Source organism: Rhinatrema bivittatum, chromosome 4 (genome assembly GCF_901001135.1).
Source record: "Rhinatrema bivittatum chromosome 4, aRhiBiv1.1, whole genome shotgun sequence".
NCBI classification, from domain to species: domain Eukaryota; kingdom Metazoa; phylum Chordata; class Amphibia; order Gymnophiona; family Rhinatrematidae; genus Rhinatrema; species Rhinatrema bivittatum.
In genome coordinates, this window is record NC_042618.1 from 19,166,226 (window position 1) to 19,189,324 (window position 23,099).

General features: G+C 45.8%; 1 protein-coding gene across 1 annotated transcript in view; it reads right to left on the bottom strand.

Moving 5' to 3' along the window:
* Positions 1 to 23,099, bottom strand: part of RPS6KA5 (ribosomal protein S6 kinase A5) — a 277,526-nt gene that overhangs the window by 63,758 nt on the left and 190,669 nt on the right. The window contains exons 9-13 of the mRNA XM_029597788.1: positions 20,083 to 20,244; positions 12,658 to 12,783; positions 8,259 to 8,392; positions 7,701 to 7,794; positions 5,780 to 5,950 (exon numbers count right to left, since the gene is read on the bottom strand). Coding sequence (XP_029453648.1) covers positions 5,780 to 5,950; positions 7,701 to 7,794; positions 8,259 to 8,392; positions 12,658 to 12,783; positions 20,083 to 20,244 — 687 coding nt within the window. The remainder of the gene's footprint in view (positions 1 to 5,779; positions 5,951 to 7,700; positions 7,795 to 8,258; positions 8,393 to 12,657; positions 12,784 to 20,082; positions 20,245 to 23,099) is intronic.

The following is a 23,099-nucleotide window of genomic DNA, read 5'->3' on the forward strand; positions in this document are numbered from 1 at the left end:
GCTTCGAGGGGGCGTCACCATAAATACTACTACCCCCTCTGCAGGAGTTCAGTATCGAGTATATCAAAGCCCGAGTAAACCGAAACCCCCTGCTTGGATCAAGTTGAAACAGGACGGCAACAATAAGCCGCTGAGTGATAACTGAGTAAACTGAAAAACCGACCCACCAACGGGTGGGCGGACACGAACATAGCGTGTCAACCTCCAAGGGAGTAAAACAGTGACAGAGGGAAAACTGGAAACACGTAACAACAAACAACAGCAGTAAGTGCACTACTGTAAAAGGAGACACAGCTGAACAGACTCAGCATCCACATACAGCCGAGCAGGAGTAGGCCCTAGGACCCAAATGCGGTGGGCGTCTGGACTGATCCATGGTACTACAGGAACGAAAATTAGCAGGTAAGTAATAATTTTCTTTTCCCTGTACGTACCTGGATCAGTCCAGACAGTAGGATGTACCCAAGCTTCCCTAACCCGGGTGGGATCCTGCGAGGCCTGCTCGTAGGACCTGTTCGCCAAAATGTCCCTGGACGGACGAGGCGAGATGTAGTCTATAGTGTCTCGAGAACGTGTGCAACGATTTCCAGGTGGCCGCTCTACAGATTTCTTGCGAAGACACCGAGTGGCTCTCTGCCCAGGAGGCCGCCTGAGCGCGTGTCGAGTGTGCTACGATGCCGGGTAGGGGAGTCCGCCCCACCCCAATATAGGAGGCGGCAATGCCGGCCTTCAGCCATCTGGCAATGGTCGTCTTCGAAGCCTGAGATCCCTTGCGGGGACCGGACCAAAGGACGAAGAGATGGTCAGAAGTCCGGAAATCATTCGTAGCCTCTAGGTAGAGCCTCAGGGTGCGCTTGACGTCAAGGAGACGAAGAGACCGCGGCTCCGACGAAGAGAACGATGGAAGTTCCACCGTCTGATTCACGTGGAACGCAGACACCACCTTCGGAAGGAAGGAGGGGACAGTGCGAAGTGAAACACCCGAATCGGAGAACCTGAGATAAGGTTCCCTACACGACAGGGCCTGCAGCTCCGAAATACGCCGAGCGGAGCAGATGGCCACTAGGAACACCGCCTTGAGGGTGAGATCCTTGATCGTCGCATTCCGCAGCGGTTCAAACGGAGGTCCTGACATAGAGCGTAGTACCAGATTGAGACTCCACGAGGGACAAGGATCGCGCAATGGAGGCCGCAAATGCTTGACCCCCTTGAGGAAACGGGCGATGTCCGGGTGTCGCCACAGAGATCCTCCGTCACGCAGGAGAGAGCCAAGAGCGGCCACTTGAACCCGAAGCGAGTTGTAAGCGAGCCCCTTGTCCACCCCTGCTTGCAGGAACTGGAGGATCTGAGGAACAGACGCTTCCGAGGGTCTTGTGTTCAGGCCGGTACACCACAGCTCGAACACCTTCCAGACCCGCACATAGGCCACCGACGTCGAGGTCTTCCGAGACCGCAGCAGCGTGGATACTACCGCCTCCGGGTATCCCCGTCGTCGAAGGCGACGCCTCTCAAAAGCCAGGCCGCAAGACAGAAGAGTTCTGCCTGGTCGAAAAATACTGGTCCCTGGTGGAGGAGGCGGGGAAGATGTCCCAACCGTATGGGCCCGTCGATTACTAGGTGGAGAAGGTCCGCGAACCAAGGACGTCTCGGCCACTCTGGCGCGACGAAGATGACAGTCCCCCGATGAACCTCTATCCGTCGTAGTAGCCTTCCCACCAGTGGCCACGGGGGGAACGCGTATAGAAGTAGCTCGGCCGGCCACGGGAGCGCTAGGGCATCGACGCCCTCCGCCCCCCGTTCTCTCCGGCGACTGAAGAAACGAGGCGCCTTGGTGTTTTGAGCGGATGCCATAAGATCCAGGTGGGGGGGACCCCACCGCCGAACGATCAGCTGCATGGCCTCGTCGGAGAGGGCCCACTCTCCGGGATCCAGGAGCTGGCGACTGAGGAAATCCGCCTGAACGTTGTCCACTCCCGCTATGTGCGAGGCCGCCAGGCGGGCCAGGTGCCGTTCCGCCCACTGCATCAACATCTCTGCCTCGAGCGCGACCTGCGGACTGCGGGTTCCGCCCTGTCGGTTGATATAGGCCACCGTGGTCGCGTTGTCCGACAAGACTCTGACTTCCCGATTCCGAAGGAGTGGCAGGAAGTGAAGAAGAGCCAGCCTGACCGCTCGGGTCTCCAGACGATTGATGGACCACGTCGACTCCTCCGCGGACCACGTCCCCTGCGTGGCGCTGCGGTCGCAGACTGCCCCCCAGCCTACGAGACTGGCGTCGGTGGTTACCACTACCCAATTTGGTAGATCGAGGGACATGCCTCGCGCCAGATTCTCCGGGACCATCCACCAGTCCAGGCTGCTCCGTGCAAACTGGGGCAGCGGGAGTATCACCTGGTAGTCCTGCGAAAGTGGTTTCCAGCGGGATAGAAGTGCCCTTTGTAGCGGCCGGAGGCGCGCAAAGGCCCAGGGAACCATGTCGATGGTGGAACCCATCACCCCCAGGAGCTGTAGATAGTCCCAGGAAGTGGGCGCTGGTAATGCAGAGAACCGCTGTATGTGCTCCCGCAGGGCGTGCGCCTTGTCCTGCCGCAGAAAAACCGCCCCCAGACGGGTGTCGAAGGTCGCCCCCAAGAAATCCAAGCGCTGCGAAGGCACGAGGGAGCTCTTGGAGAAGTTCACCACCCATCCCAGGGACTGCAGAAACTCTATCACCCTGGCCACTGCCGCCTGGCCATGCCGGAAGGACTTCGCCCGTATGAGCCAGTCGTCCAAGTAAGGATGAACTAGAATACCCTCCTTCCGAAGGGCAGCCGCCACAACTACCATGATCTTGGTGAAGGTACGTGGGGCCGTTGCTAGGCCGAACGGAAGCGCCACGAATTGGAAATGCTGGTCCAGAATCTTGAACCGGAGAAGGCGATGGTGTTCTTGGCGAATGGGGATATGAAGGTAGGCCTCCGTCAGATCCAAGGAGGCCAAAAACTCCCCTCGGTGTACCGCTGCGATCACCGAACGCAGCGTTTCCATGCGGAACCGGATCACTCTGAGGGATTTGTTGACTTCCTTCAAGTCCAGTATGGGGCGGAAGGAGCCGTCTTTCTTTGGTACCACGAAGTAAATGGAATAGTGGCCCGAGCCCACCTCTCCGGAGGGTACGGGCACAATGGCGCCTATCTCCCACAGTCTGTCCAGCGTCGCCTGCACCGCCTCTCGCTTGATGGCCGAGCCGCAGGGCGAGAAGATGAATCGACCCTTCGGAGCGCGGACAAGTTCCAAAGCGTAGCCGCGTCCTATGGTGTCCAAGACCCACTGATCCGAGGTGATCCGTGCCCACTCCTCGTAAAAGAACGCCAGCCGCCCCCCAATCTTGGGGACGGCGGAGTGGGCGAGCTGAACATCATTGAGAGGACTTGGGCGAAGGTTGTCCCGCCGTGGAAGCGGGGCGCGCGGGGCGGCGCCCGCGAAAGGAGCGAGACCAGGGCTGAGACCTGGGGGCAGAGGTCCGAGCCGCCGCCGGCCTATAACTCCTATAGCGCCTTTGCGCTCTGGCTCTGGTCCGGGAGGACGAAAACGCCCTGCTGGAGCGATATCTGTCTTCCGGCAGGCGATGGACCGCGTTTTCCCCCAGAGACTTGATAATCTGGTCCAGATCTTCGCCGAACAGGAACTTACCCCTGAATGGCAGGGAACCCAGACTTGACTTGGAGGACGTGTCCGCCGCCCAGTTGCGGAGCCATAGAAGTCGACGTGCCGCCACCACCGAGGCCATGGAGCGGGCAAGGACCCGAAACAGATCATAGGAAGCGTCTGCCCCGTACGCCACCGCAGCTTCCAGTCTATCCGCCTGGGCGGCTTCTTCGGGTGGCAACACCTGAGACGTGAGCAGTAGCTGCACCCAGAGAAGACTGGCTCGCTGGGCAAGCGAGCTGCACATCGCAGCCCGCAGCCCCACTGCGGAGACCTCGAAGACCCGCTTGAGGAAGACTTCCAACTTGCGATCCTGCGTATCCCTTAACGCTGCTCCACCTGTCACCGGAATGGTCGTCCTCTTCGTGACCGCTGACACCGCGGAGTCCATTCTGGGTACCTTGATGAGATCCAGAAAATCTTCCGGCAGCGGATATAGCCGTTCCATGGCGCGGCTACCCTTCAGAGCGGCTTCCGGGGCATCCCATTCCCTGGTGAGCAACTGCAGGAACGACTCATGAATGGGAAAAGCCCGAGCCCTCGGGCGAAGGGCTGCCAGCACCGGGTCTCCCTTCTTCGAGGAGGTGACTACAGCAGGCGCGACGGGAGCTGGCGGGTCCGGCGGGGGATCAAGGTCCAATCCCTGAATGATCTGTGGGATCAGGTCATCCAGCTCGTCCCGCTGGAAGAGGCGCAGGGTGCGTGGGTCCTCACCCTCTGAAGTGGAGTCCCCTTGGCCCGCCGCCGCGGGGTCCGACCCAGGGGAGGCTGGTGGCGACCCAGGCCCCCCCGAGCCCACGGGGAGCCGTGGTTGGCTGGGGAGCTGTGGGGCCCCCACACCCGCCGGGGCGGGGGGGGCCGGATAGGCGGACGAAGGTCGCGGGAGCTTGGGTGGTGGCGGATCCGCGGGCGCAGCCAGGTCCTGCAGGTAGGCTGTATGCATCAGCCGTATGAACTCCGGCGAAAACCCCGGCCTAGTCGGGGGGGCCTCCGCGGGTGGGGGCCCCGAGGGACCCTGCCCCCGCGGGCCTTCCTCCGGGTCTGTCTCCGGTACTAACCTCGGGGGAGAGCCCTCTGAAGCCACCTCGTCCCCCTGCGCTGCCTGGGCTCCTTCAGGACGCAGCGTATGTAAGATGGCTGCCGTTCCCGCCAGGAATGGGGGAGGGGCCAGCCCGCGCCGCCCGGGTAAGGCTGTCATGGAGGCCCGATGCGTGAGGGACCGAGAGGTGCCTTCTCCTCCGGGAAGGCATCGAGCACAAATTCCCTCCCTTGAAACGCGCGATCCAGGTTCCCCACAGGCCGAGCAACGCGCCGGCCGCGGCATCTGGAGCGCAAGGGAAACAGCCCCCGACAGCCGAGAACGCCTTGAAAAACCCGGGGGGGGGGGGCCGCGAAACGGATCGCCGCTGCGGGGGGGCCCGGGTGGCCTGCGCTACCCGCCGAAGACAGAAACGGCGCCGCGGGGGGGCCTTCCTGGCCGCACGACCCGCCGGTGATGAGCAGCCCTCTCCCCGGTGCAGCCCACGTGGAGCCGCAAAATGGCCGCGGGAGAGGGTGAAGACGCGAGGAGGCCGGAGCACCGGCAGCCGCGTGTAACCTAGCTGCAAGGGAAGAAGAAGAAAATCACACTTACCCCGCAGCAGTCACGGACAGCGCCGGTAAATAGAGAAAGGGAGAGACAGAGAACAATACAGAAGCCACGCCTCCCCAATCAATCAATTAACTTAATTAATTTTTTTTTTTTTTTTTTGTAACACAACTTGATCCAACCAAACAAACCTACAAACAATAAAGCCTCCAACCAAGGGAAGCAAAAGAACAAAGGAAAAAGAGAATCGGGAGCAAGCCCAGATTCCACTACTCGCATCTGCTGGAGTCAGAAGATACTGAACTCCTGCAGAGGGGGTAGTAGTATTTATGGTGACGCCCCCTCGAAGCTTTGGGCTGACTCCATCTGCTGGATTGGGGACATAACCCACTGTCTGGACTGATCCAGGTACGTACAGGGAAAGGCTATTTTATGAGCACACTATGTTTTGCTGGGTGTGCAGGGTTCACGATCTGCGTGCATAAACATGACACTGTACTGTACCTCAGGTTTCAAATCTCTGTGGACGACTCCGACATCGTGCATGTGGCTTACAGCTGAGACAAGTTTGCGCATGATATAACTAGCTTCTGTCTCACTGAAGTGTTTCTTTTGCTTAATTCGTTCAAACAGCTCCCCTCCTTTCAACAGTTCCATCACTAGAAACGTATGGAGCTAGAAAGCAAAATCGATTATTAATGGAACCTTTATGGAAAAACCTAAAAAGATACAATACATGTCAGACTGTTGTTGTTTAAGGTCAATATTACAACAGACAGTGCTGTGCAGTTATGTGAAAGATCTGGCTTTGACTCTACTATGACTACTACTACTACTATTATTATTTCTCATGTTTAAAGTGCAACTAGAGGTAGGCAGAGCCATGCAGATACACATAAGAGAATCCCTGTTCAAAGGAGCTTACATTCTACTCAAGACAAGCAAGACAAAATAAGAGTCTGTGGGAACTGTATTTACTGTACAAACGTATTTAGGGTTTAAAAGCAGCTTCAAAATGGTGAGTTTTGGTGACTGAGGAGGATTCCGATCACCAGATGGCCGGGGTTGGTTCACAGTTCCTGGGAGATAGGAACTGCCCAGAGCAGCGTGGGATGGAGGACCTAAAAGATGAATGGAGACTCATGGTGCCATACCCTAACACAGGCCTAGCAGGAGGAATCCGCTAAGATGCCCTCTGTCACACACCCCCACCCCCACCCCAAAAAAATAAAAAACTAAGAACAAGACAGACAGAAAAAGATATTTTCGCCTGTGGTACAAGTTTCTCCAAAGCAGACATAACTTAAAGCTATAGATAGAAAGAATCAATGTGTTTCTCTTTTTCTGCATATTTTGCCTTGGTGATAAACTTATTAGAAAGTTTATCACCACTCAAAGAAATCCTCCTCTCTTTTTATTTCAGTATTTCTAACATCAGCACTAAAATCAGAAGTCCATGATGAAATATGCAACATAAAAGAGAAAAAAATGCAAATTAAATAAACATACACTGTATATCTCACTTACAATTGGCCAGAGACAGAAAATGTTTACCTTTATTACACTAACAATTTGGAAGAGTGGGATTTGCATAAGTACATGTAACTAGTTATTCCAATTGCCACTGTGTCTATTCAGCCAATTAAACTAACAGCTTCTTGCTTTACTTAAAACCACAAAGTGGATTACGACCCATACTAAAAGCAAACATTCTGACTAGGCCAGGGAGAAAAGGGGTAACTGCAACCTTCAAAGGACTTCTTATGAGAAAAGCAGTGCTTTAGCCACAAAATGGCCCCTTAGAAAACACTGTGGGGCAGATTTTCAAAGGCTATGCGCGTAACCTGAGAAAATCTGCCCCCGCGTGCGCCGAGCCTATTTCGCAAAGGCTCGGCAGCGCTCACAAGCCCCGGGACGCGTATATGTCCCGGGGCTTCGAAAAAGGGGTGGGAGGGGGCGGGTCCGGGGGCGTGGTGGCAGTTCGGGGTGGGGCCAAATCCCCCGGCACAGCGGCCTGTGCTGGGGGATGGCAAGCCGGCAGGCGTAACTTTTGAAATAAAGGTAGGAGAGGGTGCCCTGTTTACTGGAGACAAATAACGAGAGATGAATAGAAAGAGAGGGGAGAGGGAGTATGTTGGGCGGGGGAGTGGTGGTGGGAAGAAGAGGGAGTAGAGGCAGTTACACAAAGGGAGAGCAACAAAACAAAAAAACCATACACCAGCCCTTAGCATTTACTACCTTTATACAAGATACAAAAATCCTGCCAAACTGGATCACAATCCATCTAAATCAGTTTCCTCTTTCTGGCAGTAGCCAGCAGCGGGTAATTGCTTAGTATCCCACAGCCTTGCATATCCATTGTTTGACCAAAGTTCACTCAGAAGCCAGTGATTTAATGCTTAACATATCATTTAAGTATAAATACCTGGTCATGATAAACCTCATGCAAATTCACTATGTTAGGGTGTCCTTCACAGAGTTTTAAAGCTGTTACTTCTTTCTGTGTGTTGGCTTCTAGTCTAGAAATGGAAGTAGTTGGCAATAATCAGTTTCATTAAGCACATTTCCAAGAAAAAAAAGAACATACATTCCAATTTTGTCTTCATATTTCTTCTTTAGCCCAATGAAGTGCAGTATTTTATGCCAAGGTTTAACTTACCCAGATCATTAAACTTCTGGGGATATGTCCTTTTGTAGCATTGCTACTTAGACCTAAAATGATGGCATAAGTGATCTGCTAGGACATCCATTCCCTTTGACAGATCCAAGAATAAGTGAGAGGTGGCAGCTCATGGAAAGAACTTTCTAGGAAAGGTCTAGAAGAGCTCCCTGACTCTACATATAACCTATCAGGATGGCTCATTGTACCTGCTTATCATCAGAAAGCCCTCTAATTGAAAAATTGATATTGCTTTGTTAAATTTTACAATTAGCTGCCACAGCGAAGATGAACCCTTTTTGTTGTTTTGGTAACAATGCATACCGTTTACTGATTATTTTTACTGCATACTCCTGGCTAGTTTTCTTATGTAAGCACTTCCGACAAATAGAGAAACTTCCTTCTCCCAAAGGTTTTTCTTTTAGATCCAATTCATAATGCTGGTAAAATGCAGAGTCCTGTAAGCAGAATGGTTACATTTTGTAATGGACAATATGTTTAGCAAACATACGTTAATAACTGATTGTTCTTAGGAGTTCCAAAAAATTGTTTTTTCCCCCCTCAATTTGCTTTGTAAATACTGATTAATGGCATGAGAATGCCCCAGCTGGATCAGACCAATGGTCCATCTAGCCCAACATCCTGTCTCTGACAATGGCCCCAGAGTTGTTAGTAACAAGATTTAACCCAGAGTTCATCTAAGCATGCCCTGCGGATATATAATTCTGTAGTAACCCAGTCTCTTGTATCTGTCCTTGTCTTCTGGGAACACATCCAGACCTTTCTTGAACACTGCTATGTTGCTCGCTGTGACTATATCCTACAGCAGCAGATTCGACAATTTAACTACACACTGTTCAACAAATATTTTATTATTTTCCTCTTGAAATTGCTAACATACAGTTTCATTGGATGCTCCTGGTCCTACTATTTTTAAAAAGGGTAAATAACCGTTGGGTTGTGGTTACTTCTTTTCCATCATGATCTTGTAGACCTCTATTATGTGCTCCCTCAGTTTTCTCTTTTCCCAACTGTTTCAGCCTTTCTTCATATGAGAAATGCCACAATCTTCTCACCACCATTCTGGTTGCCCTTATCTGTACTTTGTCGAGCTCTGCTACATCCTTTTTGAGATGGGTGAATAGAAATGCATGAGGTACTCCAGATGTGGTCAACCAGAGCACTATACAGAGGCACAATAATATTCTCTGATTTGTCATTGATGCCTTTCCAAATGATCCCTAACATATGGCTACCTGTTTTGGCTGCTGCTGCACGCTGTGCTGATGGTTTTAGAGTGTGGTCCATAGTAATTCCAAGGTTCATTTTTTGACAGCAATTGTCCAGAGTTGACCTCAGCAGTATGTGCTGGTAATTTGGATTTTTTTCTCCCAAGATGCATAACTTTGTATTTATTTACATTCAATTCCATTTGTCATTTGGATTACCTAATTCCCAATCTTTCCAGACCCTCCTTTAGTTTTAAGCAATTCATTTGTGTTTTAATTGCCCTACATATTTTATCATTTGTGAAACAGAGAGTAGGACTAAACTATCATTTTTCTCAGTGGAGAGAGGTAAACAGTAGAGTGCCTCAGGGATCTGTACTGGTCTGGTGATTTTTAATATATTTATAAATGATCTGGAAAAGGGAACAAGTGAGGTGATCACATTTTGAGAGATGACACAAAATTATTCAGAGCTGATAAATCACAAGTGGATTGTGATAAATTGCAGGAGGACCTTGCGAGACTGGAAGACTGGGCATCCAAATGGCAAATTAAATTTAATGTGGACAAGTGCAAGGTGATGCACATAGGGAAAAGTAACCTGTGCTGTAGTTACTCGATGTTAGGTTCCATATTAGGAGCTACCACCCAGGAAAAAGATCTAGATGTCTTAGTGGACAATACACTGAAATCTTCTGCTCCATGTGCAGCAGCAATCAAAAAAGCAAACAGAATGTTAGAGACCACATCTTGAGTACTGTGTGAAATTCTGGTCGCCGCATCTCAAAAAAGATATAGTTGTTTTGGAAAAGGTACAGAGAAAGGGGACCAAAATTATAACAGGGATGGACTGGCTCCCCTGTGAGGAAAGGCTAAAGAAGTTATGGCAGTTCAGCTTGGAGAAGAAAGAGCTGAGGGAGGATATAATAGAAGTCTACAAAATCTTAATAGGACTAAAACAGGTAAATGTGGATCAGTTATTTACTCTTCCAGATAATAGAAGGACTAGAAATTAGAAAGTAGTACATTTAAAACAAATCAGAGAAAATTATTTTTCACTCAACGCACAATTAAGCTTTGGAATTCACTACCGGAGGATGTGATTAAGGCAGCTTAGTGTAGCTGGTTTTAAAAAATGTTTTGGACAAGTTCTTGGAGGTGAAGTCCATAAACTGCTGATTAACTAAGTTGACTTACAGGCCAATTTTAAAAGAGCACACAGGTGGTGATATGCTGGAATTTTAAATCATGCGCATTATACAAACGTAAGATTTAAAATATACGCCCTCCGACCGCAGCTGGATGGTCTGCCTTGCTGACGGAGTTATACCAATTGGAATACGGCTCCTTGTATAAATCTTTTCAGCCTCGCAAAAAACGTGACTTTCGAGGGATTTGGGGGCCTTATTATAAGACTCTCACCTCCCACGTTCAATCTCTTGCGCCTTTAACAGAGCTGAATGAGGTCCGAGTACCCAAAAGAGCCTGGTTACTATTCTACATTCAGATGTCCCTGGAGCTTACCACTGCCTCTGACATTGATTGCCGTGCTGTGTCACGGTCTGCACATTTTCATTTTCATGCTCATAAGGTGACTGAATGGTACGAATGACAAATACCCTGATTATTAATTTGTGGTGTCTTTTTACACATGTGCCTGAGGTTCTCTGCAAAGGGGGGGGGCGAGGATTATGGGTTGGGGAATGATTTAATTCGGGTTGGATTTAATTTCATTTAATTTGAATGGGGGTTTTGAAAATTGAAAATTTGGTGGTATGCACGAGCTCTAAGGTCTATTGTTATTTGTATTATCATGCCACAATAAAGAAATTTGAAAAAAAATATATATATACCTAGCACACATATGTGCGCCCCTAATTTTAAGCCATTACTGAAGCATATGTACTTTGCATATCTTTTTTTAAGTGTAGGCTTTAACATGTGTATGAAAGCAGATTTTAAAACATGCTTGCAGGTTGTGGGTATTACTGTCCAAAAAGGTCATTCTGCAGAATAGGCTTATATTGGACCCACCTTCTAAGTTGCATAACCTCCTACATCATATATGTTGTATGGAAAAATATGGTGAGCAAATTGATGTCTCTAATAACAAAAATTGTTCTGGCGTATTTGGGATACCTACTTATGCTCATTGTCACCTAAAGCACATAGTTTAATATTGAATGAGGTAAGGTAATCTATTTGTATTCTTTTTGCCATTCCGGAAAGGCTGTATGGATAACTGAGGTGGGAGGAGGGTTTTGGGGGTTATTAGATTGAGTATACTGTTGTATGCTGAATTTGTGATGGTGTGCAGGAACAACTTACCATCTTAGATTGGTTTGTTAGTGTTTATAGCAAAACTCAATAAAAAAGATTGGCACTTTAAAACATGCTTGTGCGAGAGACAGTCACAGTTTTAAAATATGGAGTTACGCGCATAACTGTTGGCCCCCCCCCCCTTTTTTTTTTTAAATTTTATTTTATTTTTTTTAACTTGCACATGCATATTTGTAATTTCCGGCTTTTAAAATACGCGTTGCTCACGCAAGGCCCAGATACTCACATATATGGGCTTTTTAGTGTGAGAAACGCTTTAAAATTCGGTCCTTTGGGAATAACTACTTCTTATTATTACTGGCATCAGCAGTATGGGATTTATTTAATGTTTGGGTACTTGCCAGGTTCTTGTGGCCTGGTTTGGCCATAGTTGGAAACAAGATGCTGGGCTTGATGGACCCTCTGTCTGATCCAGTATGGCAATTCCTTAACCTCGTTCTTTGTGCCGTCCTCTGAAGAGCACCAGGCCTAGTACTGACTCTTGGGGCACTCTGCTATGTACTCCCCTTCAGCCTGAGAATTGGTTATTCAATCCCACTCACTGTTTCCTTCCCTTTAATCAGTTACTGATCCAAGAATGTATGTTGCCTCCATGCCAGTTTCCTAAGTGATCTCTTGTGAGGTACTTTGTAGGATGGCTTTTTAAAGTCCAAATATACTATTTTAACTGGTTCACCAACATTCATATCCCCAATTATAATTTTAAAGAATTCTAATAGATTTGGGAGACAAGACTTACTTTCTTGAAATCCATGCTGGCTGTTTCCTTCCATGTATTTAACTATTTTGTTCTTGATAATTGTCTCAACCATCTTACCCAGAATTGATGTTAGGCTTCCCCTAAGCCCTTCCTAAAAATTGGAGTCACCTTAATCACCTTCTAGTCCTCTGGTACAGCAGCCGTTGTTAGCGACAAATTGTCAATCAAATGTGTATCTGCAACTTTTCATTTTAGTTCTTTCAGTACCCTGGAGTGGATTCCATCCAGACCTGGGGCCTTGTTACAGTACAACCTATCTATAATTTTTATCACTTCTTCCTGCTCCACAGTGATGTCCTTCAGCATCTCAGAGAACATCGATAACCCAAGTACATTCATTTAATAAACATTTTCAGAATGCTTTCAGCTATACATATGCCCGCCTGAATATTACCTTCATCATAGCACTTCTGGCAATAGTTGTAACTCCAGGTCGTTCAATACCCAAGTGATATGGAACAGGGTCTGAAATGGCTGCATTGCGATTAAACAAGATAGAAGGTGCAACAAAAGAATATCCCTACAGAACAAAACCAAAGGATGCAAATGAGCTTATACAATCCTGTAGATGAGAAACTAACAGCCTCAAGTACGACGGAAGCTTTACTGTGGTTATCTATAAAAAAATGCCAGCTAAAAATGTATAAATCTGTATAAACAATATTTATGCAAAACTTTTCTTCCTAAAGCAGATCATGCCATTTTCTGAGCCCTAGTCAACTGAAAACACAGCATTCAAAGTCAGATTTTATTTTGGAGTATTTTAACAACTCTTAAATTTCAGGCAGGATGGTTATTGGTTTATAATCCAGAATTAAAGTACAAGTGTATGATACTTGATTTTAAATGTAACCATAAAAATAAATTATAGCTGAACACTTGTACATGTATTTTATTACTACTAAAAGTGTTTGAACCCAGTAATTTTCATTTAGAAAAAAACACTCCCACCATTGTCAAGTGCCCAGTTTCAAGTGTCCAATGGCAAGTAATATTACGCATCCTGAATCAAACAGGGTGCAGGATACTACTTTAAAAGTGAAATTTTCAAATCCTTCAAGGTGCACAGTGAGAATATAAGCAGTAACTCCTGGAGACATACTGGAAAAAAATTAATTCCTTTCTTTACACTCACAAATAGATTTCTGAATTTTTCTTGTAGCACATTTAGGAGGTAATTTTAAAAGCAGTTACACATGTAAAAGTAACATACTATTGTAGCAATTTTAAAAAGCCATTTATGTGTGTAAAGTGCACTTACATGTGAATATCCTATGAACAATTCAATGGCATAATATTGTAGCAATTTTCAAAATCCCACTTACAAGGGTAAAGCGCATTTAGACATGTAAAATTCAATTTTAAGCAGGTAAATCCTTTTTAAAATCAGGCCCTTAATGTGCTATTCATGAAAGACCTTAAGTAAATAAAGCATTAAAAAGTTGCAACACCACAGTAAAACTCCAGAGGTCCATATTCAGACACAATCTGGACAGCAAAGGTAGCCAGAGAAACTTATCCGGCTAACTTAGGAGGTATATTCAATAGTGCAGCCACACTATTAAAGATAGCCAGCTAACTATAGCCAACTAACTTTAGGTGAGGTCTTTGGCCCGACCAGACTTAGCTGGATAAGTTAAGTGTTCAGATATTCATTTTGCCAGCTAACTTCTGAGTTAGCCAGCTAAATGCTTTGGAATATGACTTCCAGATTTCTTCAGAATCAGTGCAGCTTCTAAAACTTTTGTACCCAAAGTTTAAACAATAAATTGCTAATCTTTCCGCAAAACTCTCAATCAATAATGCAGCAGGAGAGGCTGGTTACGAATTACAAAAATCTTAGTAGTGCAGTCATACCATACATAAAATGAGATCCCAAACATTATCCCTGGAAAGTGAGTTCCTATTACTTCTGGAGACACACTGGCATGAAGGAGTTGGCTAGATTACTTAGCTGGGCAGAGTGGACCGCTATCGCCCTCGCTCCAATTTGACCAAAATTGATTAAGTAGGAGGCACTGTTGCTTTAAGTTTCTCTCTCTCCTTAGTACACCTGAAAGAAAGGCCATAAAGAAAGCTTCCCTAGGCACACACAGCTCCAGACAACCACGCATTTATTAAGCCAGATAAAAATGAAAAGAAATATGGATCCAAAAGGCCACACATACAGCAGGAGCCTTATTTCCTTTTACTTTGTTTGGACTTTTAAAAAATGTATGTGCTTATGGACATCTGCTGGTCTATGGAGGTTTTATTCTATTCCTCCTGTGAAGTGAGTGTCATGGATTTTGGATGAATTTTTATAAATTTAGAGACGTGAGCAACCAGCTTGCGGTCCACCATCTTTTGATGCTGTGAATGAACCTAGCATTTCCATTTCTCCTTTGTTCTACTTGTTCTCATCAATGCGGACAGCTGGCAGTGTACATCAGAAAAGGAAGGATAGTGGCGGGGTACAAGTGCTGAGAACAAGTGGAACAAAGGAGAAATATACATACATATATAGCATGTTTGCTTACCCTAAACAGTGTTTTCCATAGCTAGCAGGATGAATTAGCCATTAAATGTGAGTGACATCATTCGGTGGCACCGAACAGTCATGTTTCTCCTAGCTATAGAGCTTTGAGCTCTACTGAGCATGTGCAGGATTGCCTCATGGGTATTGCCTCGTGAGCCTCCTCAGTCAGTAACAGAGCTGAATTCAGCTGCATAGTCTACTCTCCAGGGAGGTGGGTGGGTAGTCCATGGTTAATTCATCCTGCTATCTATGGGAAACTCTGTTTACCATAAGCAAACATGCTTTTTCAATTGATAAGCAGGTTGAATTAGTTATTACATGTAGACTACAGCGAAAACAGTTTTCACAAAACTGCTTATCCAAAAATATTGTCAGTTCTTGAAATGGTATCAGGACAGTACAGGACATGAATGTGTGGACTGATGACCACGACACAGCCTTGCTTATATCTTCTATGGGTACTTCTCAAAAAAAAGCAACAGAGGAAGCCATGACTCATACTTGATAAGCTTTGACTGAATTTGTATATTGAAGTCCTGCTAGGTCATAGAAGTGATAAATATGCTCAGCCATCCGGCTGGATATAGTTAATTTGGTAACTATTATACCAAGGTGGGTTGTATGAGATGAAAAGCTGATCAGCTTGATGATGAGGTTGAATATGCCATTTGTAATATGAAAAACCATTTTGCAGTCCAGAATATGGAGGGAGTTTTCTCCCTCATGCACATGCGGCCTTGGGAAGAAGGTAGATAGTACAACAGATTGATTAATATAAAAAGCTCAGACTATCTTAGGTAGAAACTTTGAGTGAGTATGAAGAATCACCCTGTTGATAGAACTGTAGATATGGAGGGTAATGGATGACAGCCTGGAGTTTGCTAACTCTTCTCACCGAGGTGACTGCAACTAGGAAAAGGACGTTCCAAGTTAGGAACTTTAAAGGAGCTGACTCCAAAAGTTCAAAAGGAGGTTTCATTAATTGAGAGATGACCATACTAAGATCCCACAGAACAGGTGGTTTATGTATCAAGAGTTTGAAGTGCCAGATTCCCTTCATAAAATGAAACACAAGCGGAAGTGTGGAGATTGGTTTGTTGTTCAACAAAATGTAAGTTGCGATGGTGCTCAGATGTACTTTCACTGATGCAGTGAGGAGGCCTGAATTAGATAGGTGACTGGAATCATGCTATTGGCACCAGGTGGAAATTTTTTCCATTTGAAGGTGTAGTTTTTCCTGGTTGAAGATTTTCTAGAGGAAAAGAATGTGTTCATTGGCCAATGGTAAGTGATGACTGGCAATCACTGAGCATTCAGTATCCAAGACATAAGGTTGAAGGCTGAGAAACTGGGAGGAAAGATCATCCCATTGTCTTGAATTAAAACAGCAATGTCTGAATTCAGAGGTATGGGAGGACTGCTGGAAAGCTTGACAAAATACGTATACCAAATTTGTCTGGGCTACATTGGTGCTATGAGGCTCAGGTGGGCTCGATCTCTGAGAACTTTCTGCATTGTCTTGGCAATGAGTGGTATTGGTGGAAAAGTGTACATGAGGCTTTGGCCCCAACTGAGAAGGAAAACGTCTTGTGCTAGCCTGAGATTGCTTAGAAGACTGCACCAAAATTGATTTAGTTTTGCATTTTGCTGTGATATAAACAGGTCTGACAGTAGACCCCAGAAGTTAAACAGTTCATTCACTACTGACTGTTGAAGAGACTACTCGTGAGGTTGAAACACTCTGTTGAGACTATTCACTAGAATGTTGGAAACAACTAGCAGATAAGTTGCTTGCAGGGTTGTTTGGTATCATTCTGCCCAGTTCCAGATCTTCAGTGCTTCCCGACAAAGAAGCCACAATCCTGATCCTCCCTGCTTGTTGACATAGAACATGACAACTTGATTTTCTGTTTGAATCAGGATGCTCTTTTTGCAGAGGAAATGCATAAAATGTGGCGAGAGCATGCCATATTGCTCTTAGCTCCAGGAAACTGATTTGAAAGAGAGATTCTTGCGGAGATCAGAGACCCTAGGTATGGAATTGTTCTATATGATCTTCTTAACATCTGGATGAGGTGTCTATTGGGAGGATGAGCTGATGAAGACACATCCTGGAGTATATGCAGATGCAACCACCATTACAATTCCCTTATCATTGGTGGTGTGATTCATATTAGCGTAGATTGTGGTTCAGTGAGTTGATCCCACTGAGATCTCAGACTAACTGAAGGTAATGTATGTGCAGACGAGTCAGTGGAACTACATGGATGGCCACCACCATGTGACTGAGCAGTATGAGGAGCCTTCTGGCAGCGGACCTCAGATTGGCAAGCTGCATCAGAACTAGTGAGATCACGGTTTACTTTCGATTGGTGGGTAGGAATGCTTTTTGAAGCAAGGAGTCTTTGCGGGCTCCTATGAATTGAAGGCTCTGTGTGGGTTCCAGATTGGACTTCTCAAAGTTGATGAGAAAAAGACACATGGCCACATCCAGAGTATGGAGGATGCCCTGGCGACAGAGGAGTGCTGCTACTACTGCAAGGCATTTGGTAAAGACTCTGGGGCAGAGAAAACGACAAATGGAAGGAATTTGTATTTGTAATGGGATGAATCTACTTGAAAGTACAGGTTACGCCAATGGGCTGGGTGGATTGGTATACGAGTATAGGTATCGTTGAGATCCAGGGCACACACCCATTTGCCATGTTGAACGAAAGGAAAAATTATGCTGAGAGAGTTCATTTTGAAATTTTCCCAGAAGATATGCTTGTTGAGGAGCCACAGGTCCAGGATTGGTCGCAATCCCCCCAGCTTTTTGGGGATAAGAAAATATCAGGAGTAGAAACCCTGCTGGTGGTGTGATTGAGGGAGGATCTTCACCACTTGGTGCTGCAGAAGACAATGCACCTCCAGATGAGTCTGAGGAAGATGAGAAGGATCTGATTGGGGTGGTAAATAGTGTAGAAGGGGTGCAGTTTGGGGAAAATGCAACCAGTACCTATGTTGCACAATGCTGAGGACCCAAGAGTCCTTGGTTATGTAATACTACTGGTCTAGAAATTGCTTAATTTGTTCTTCTACCAAAAGGGTAGGATAGCGATTGGACAATGGTATCAAAAACTGGGCCCTGGCTTAGGATGGGCCTGTTGGGTTGTTTTTGGCTGACGGCATTCTCTTTGCCTAGATCTGGCCAGAAGTTGTTGATGATACTGTGCCAGAAGAGGATGGAGTTGGTACCTTTAAAAAGGTCAATACTGCTATCTGTGAAAGTAAGGATGTTTGTAAGGATAGTAAGAATGTCACAGTGAGGTAGGTTGTTCCAGCAGCAGGGACAGAGACTGGACCCTCACATTTTGGTCCTTTGTCTGTGAGACCGTATCTTGTTGTTCTCTTCAAAGAGGTTTGCTCCCAAGTATGAGAGGTCAGCACATTTTTCATGGACTTCCTCTCTGATGGAACTAGCTCATAACCACTCCATGCGGCATATTCTAATAGAGGCTGCGGATGCACATGAAGCAGTGTCAAAGGACTCGGAGCTAGAAAGTTGTAGGGGGTTGCACTGCTTCTTCCACATCCCCAAATGGCAGAGGGAAGGTATTCTGCTCAGAAGCAGGTAATTACGGTTTCAACTTCTGAAGACAATTACTAATGTATTGTACCATATAGAAATGATGAATGTCAATACGTGTGGAGAGCATTGCATTCTGGAATATTCTTTTGCTAAAACTGTCCTGAAGATTTCATTCTTTCCCCAGTGAAGAGTCGGAATAAATACAAGTCTTCTTTGTTTTCTTCATAGCTGATTCCATTATAATGGATTGATGTGAAAGATGTACCATACCAAATCCTGGAGAGTCCTGGACTTGAAACTTGAGATCCAGCTTTCTAAATGTGGGGAGGCAAGACATAAGCATTTCCCATAGTTTTAAAAATAATGCCTTAAGAATGTCATGAACTGGTAAAGAGGCAGGTTCTGACAGCATATTCAGAAATTTTAAGAGACCAAGGAGTTCAGTCCGTGGGTCTCTGTCTTTACAGACATGAATTCCCAGTGCTGCTGCCAACTTTTCAATACATTTGGAATAGATGAAGTTTTCCAGGGGAGAAGACTGCTCCGGAGAAGAGGGTCTGAATGTATTCCAGTAGACTCTTCATTTGAGTCTGGGGTAGTGGTTGGCTCAGCCAGGACTCCAATGATGAAGAAGAGCAAGAAGGATGGTCCTCTGATTGAGTTTTCAGAGGAGCAACCTGGTCTGTTGTCAATGAATGAGTAGACTCTGTTGTAATTGAGTGTGTCGATGAAGATCCTCTAAAATGAAGTTCTGATGATGAACACACACCCAAAAGTGAGTTTGGGATTGTAGACTGAGGAACCACGAAGCGAGAGTGGAAAAGAGAGGTGGGAGTGTTCCATCTTTTGTTTTGCTGGGGAGATAAAGACATTTTTTGCTAACTCTGCAACTTGGTAATAGGACCACTGTGTACTTTGGCCTGGGGTTAACAGAGGAACATCTTTTCTTAGACTAGGCCTGGTTCCTGCATTGCAATAGATAGATTGGAGGTCAGCAGGACTATCAAATAGATAGGATTTGGTGTTTGCAATCAAAGACCTTTGGCTACCAGTTTTGGGGTATTGGCATTTAATCAATGGAGGAGGTAAGGGTACTCTTACTCTTTCTCCTGCAGATCTCAGATGGCTAGTATATTTCTGTATAGGTAATCCTCTCAGGTCCAAAGAAGGTTTTTCAGAATATTTGGGAGATGAAGAGAATTTTGAGCTCCTTCTGGGCTGCGGGATTGAAGAAAGACCAAAAACACTGTGGAGTGCAACATAAGTGGAATGCATCGTGGCATTCATAGGGTACACTGGGATATGACATGAAGAAGACAAAGCTGTATCAGAAGAATAAAATTCAAATGGCTCGGCACAACTTGCATCGATGCATCGTGCCTGGTGACGCAGATAACTCTTGCAGCTGAGCGTCATGCATCGATGGGTCGTGCATCAGGAGCATGAATCATGCATTAGGTAAATTCATGGATCAGACCTTAGATGCATTGATGGTCCATGCTTTGAGGTCAAAATCAGAAGAGAGATGAAGTATACATCAGAGCCTGAGCTTGGACAAAAAATGACTGGGGAGGCTCATGCTGAAACTCCTCTATAGCTTGGACAGACAAGTCTGTTTGGTACTGCTGGATGACATCATCCATGTAATGGCTAATTCAGCCTGCTTAATGACAGATAAACATATATACACACACAAATAACATTTCATTTCCTGCAGTCTCTCCAATTACCTGAAATATCCTGTCTGCATTCTGAGGCACGGCTGCAGGAGAATATGTGGGATCCAGGTCTGTAAATTCCTCCGCAAAATTACCAACATCTAATTCATCCCGGATAACTGGTTTAAATGGAGCTGGTACTTTTTTGGCAGCTAAATTATCCCAGTTTATATTCTAAAATTAAAAAAATAGTAAGTCTACTTTTTAGAGCAGTGTTATATGTTTTTTCCCCACTTAAACATACATTTTCCATCTTCAAAAAATAAAGCACTTAAAAGTCTGAAGAACAAATAAATAGCACCTACTGCCAATAGACTGAAGATAAATTCTTCAGCTGTATACAAGCACATTTTGAATAGTTCTTTAATACTGGCAGTGATTTTAGCATTATAATTTGCTACAGAAATTAAGTCAAGTTTTACTCTTTCCTTTGAATTCTTTCTTTTGAGAGAGGAACATTAGGTGAGGAAGGAGGGGGAAATCAATGCAAACATACAATACACGGCTTGAACCAAGCAGTGGGGAACATGTAACAAAAGGCTTTCCTTAGCAGTGCTGTGCACACCTGTTAAACAGCTATTTGCCGATAAAATACAGTATAAACAAGCCAACTGTCATGGGAAGAGGCTGCTGAACACAGCTCAGTGCCTGACGTGCTAATTTTAGTTTCAATTCACACAGTAGCTCCTGCTTCACTCATGTAAAATACCACCTAGAACAAGCTCTATAAAAGCCAGGAAGAGCAGGAGTGCTTAACAAAACTGTAATTTAGCCCCACTCAACACTACCATGGAATTCCCCCCCCTCTCCCGCAGAATCATGGTGAGAGATTGGGGGCAGAGTGAAGCATTAATGGTGCACCTCTCACCTCGACACTGATCCCAGCCTGGCATTAGGAAGGGGAGAACAGTGGCAGTGTTTTAGGCTACACCCTCCTCTTCTGCTGCTTGGGGGTCAGATATTCATGCTTTGAACTACATGGGCATACAGCACTTTGTGGTTCATAGCACAACGCACCAGCCCTGAACAGCAGAGATGCAATAAGGACAGGGGCAGCAGAGATGCACTCTGCTGCCCCTGCCCTCCTCCTACCAGGATTGGAAGGTGGACAGGGATCAGGGATGGGTGTGAGGAGATCGAAGGGGGGTGTGGGACAGGAGAGAAAGAGTGAGGGGATCAAAGGGAGTGCAGAATGAATGAGGGGCTCAAAGAATGTGTGGGAAGAGTGAGATGACTGGAGGAGGGACGGGGAGAAAGACCTGGAATGGGTGTGGGGGTGAATGAATGGATCAGAGGCATGTGGGAAGCAAATGAGTGGATCAGATGGGATATCAGAAGGGATGCGCATCAGAAGTGTGTGAATGGATCTTCCTTCCTTCCACAGCTCCCCTTCCTTCTCTTCTCCTCTTTCCAACCCTCCTTTCCTCCCTAACCCCCCCCCCCCCCCGCCTTCTCCCTGATATCCAATACCTTCCCATCTCCTGCCTCCAAGTTCATCTTTCCATTCCCATTCCCCAGATCCCTCTCTATCCCTCTTCTCCTTTCCCAGAACCAAATCACTAAAAAAGAACCAAATAGATTAACTGGACACACAAGAAATGTCAGAAAATATCTATCTGTATACAAAAAGAGAGAAGTTTACATTATTTCAAATGCAAATTTATGACAATATGCCACTGATTTTCGGAAACTTTACCACAGAACGTTCTTACTCTTGTTGCACGTTCCGCCTTTGAACTGTCACAGGAAACTGGGGGCTGTGCCCTAGACCAGTATTTCTCAATAATTGTTTTTAGAAAACAGTTTTCTTAAACTGGCTAGTTGCTTCTTCAAATGACACAGACCAGCTACTGAGGAGGAGGGAGTACATTCTCTTAAACCCCCCCAACTCTAATTTTCTGGGGGACTTCTCCCCCCTCCCCCCTTGCTCATCAGGGCTGCAACTGATCCACATATATTTGAAGGAAGGTAGCTAGCCGGTCCGTAGCATATAAAAGGTTGAGAAATACTGCCCTAGACTGTGCATTACTTAGCCTGATAACAAGTACATCTCAGAGCTTTAAGGGAGTACAAAAACCACTAAACCTTTAGCCAGTTTCAACTGCCTAGTAAAAGTACTATAAAAATGATTTGATAGCATACAACAAATCCTTATATATATAGAATGAGGTCTGGGGGCTACCATTAACTCTAAATTATCCAGAATGCAAACTTTCTGCATCCACAGAAGCGCACCTAATAATGGGCACAGAGCATGCTTCCCTAACTCACCATACAAAAAAGAATGTTTAAATGTTCAATAAATAACACAAACTCCCTCCATTACCAGGCAATCTATGATGCAGCACAAAACCTTACAAACCACACACCAGACCTGCTATATGATGCCAACCCCACTTATGAAAAGGCAACATTGCAACTACTGCAAGGCGTCCTAGAACACCAGCACACCTCTTATTAGGAAGTGCAGGTCTGAAGCAAAACAATCTGGACTGATATCAATCCCTACAAAGAAAATACATGCTAGCAGATTACCTCGCCTCAGTCACAAATGCAGAAACAATACAGAATAAGTGACCCAAAATTAGAAATAAAAATGTGCAGACAAAATCTGAACTGCAACCCCCAAGAGGCCAGACTCTGCCTGCAGATCTCCACTAGAGCAATAAAAACAGAATTACAAGTGCTCCTGTACTGTGCAAAACAGAAAGATGCACATTTCCCAAAGCTGAAAGAGAAAAGAAAAGATTTCCTACAAAAGAATAAGCAGGAAAAGCTCTGTATAATCCAGGGAGAAACAGCAGCTATACCATTACAATATGCCACTGGGCCAGAAATTTAATCCTGTAATGCTAGCCCAGGTCACACTTCAACAACCTGGGACCCCTTTACTGGGTTTGACAAATAAGGCAGGTCTAAGAATTCACCAACGTTTATCATACAAGCCTTCCTGAGTGTGGCTAACCAGTAGTTACCTTCTAAACTAATTAAAAGACACAAGGTCAATCTCACCCAATTAGACTCCTTAA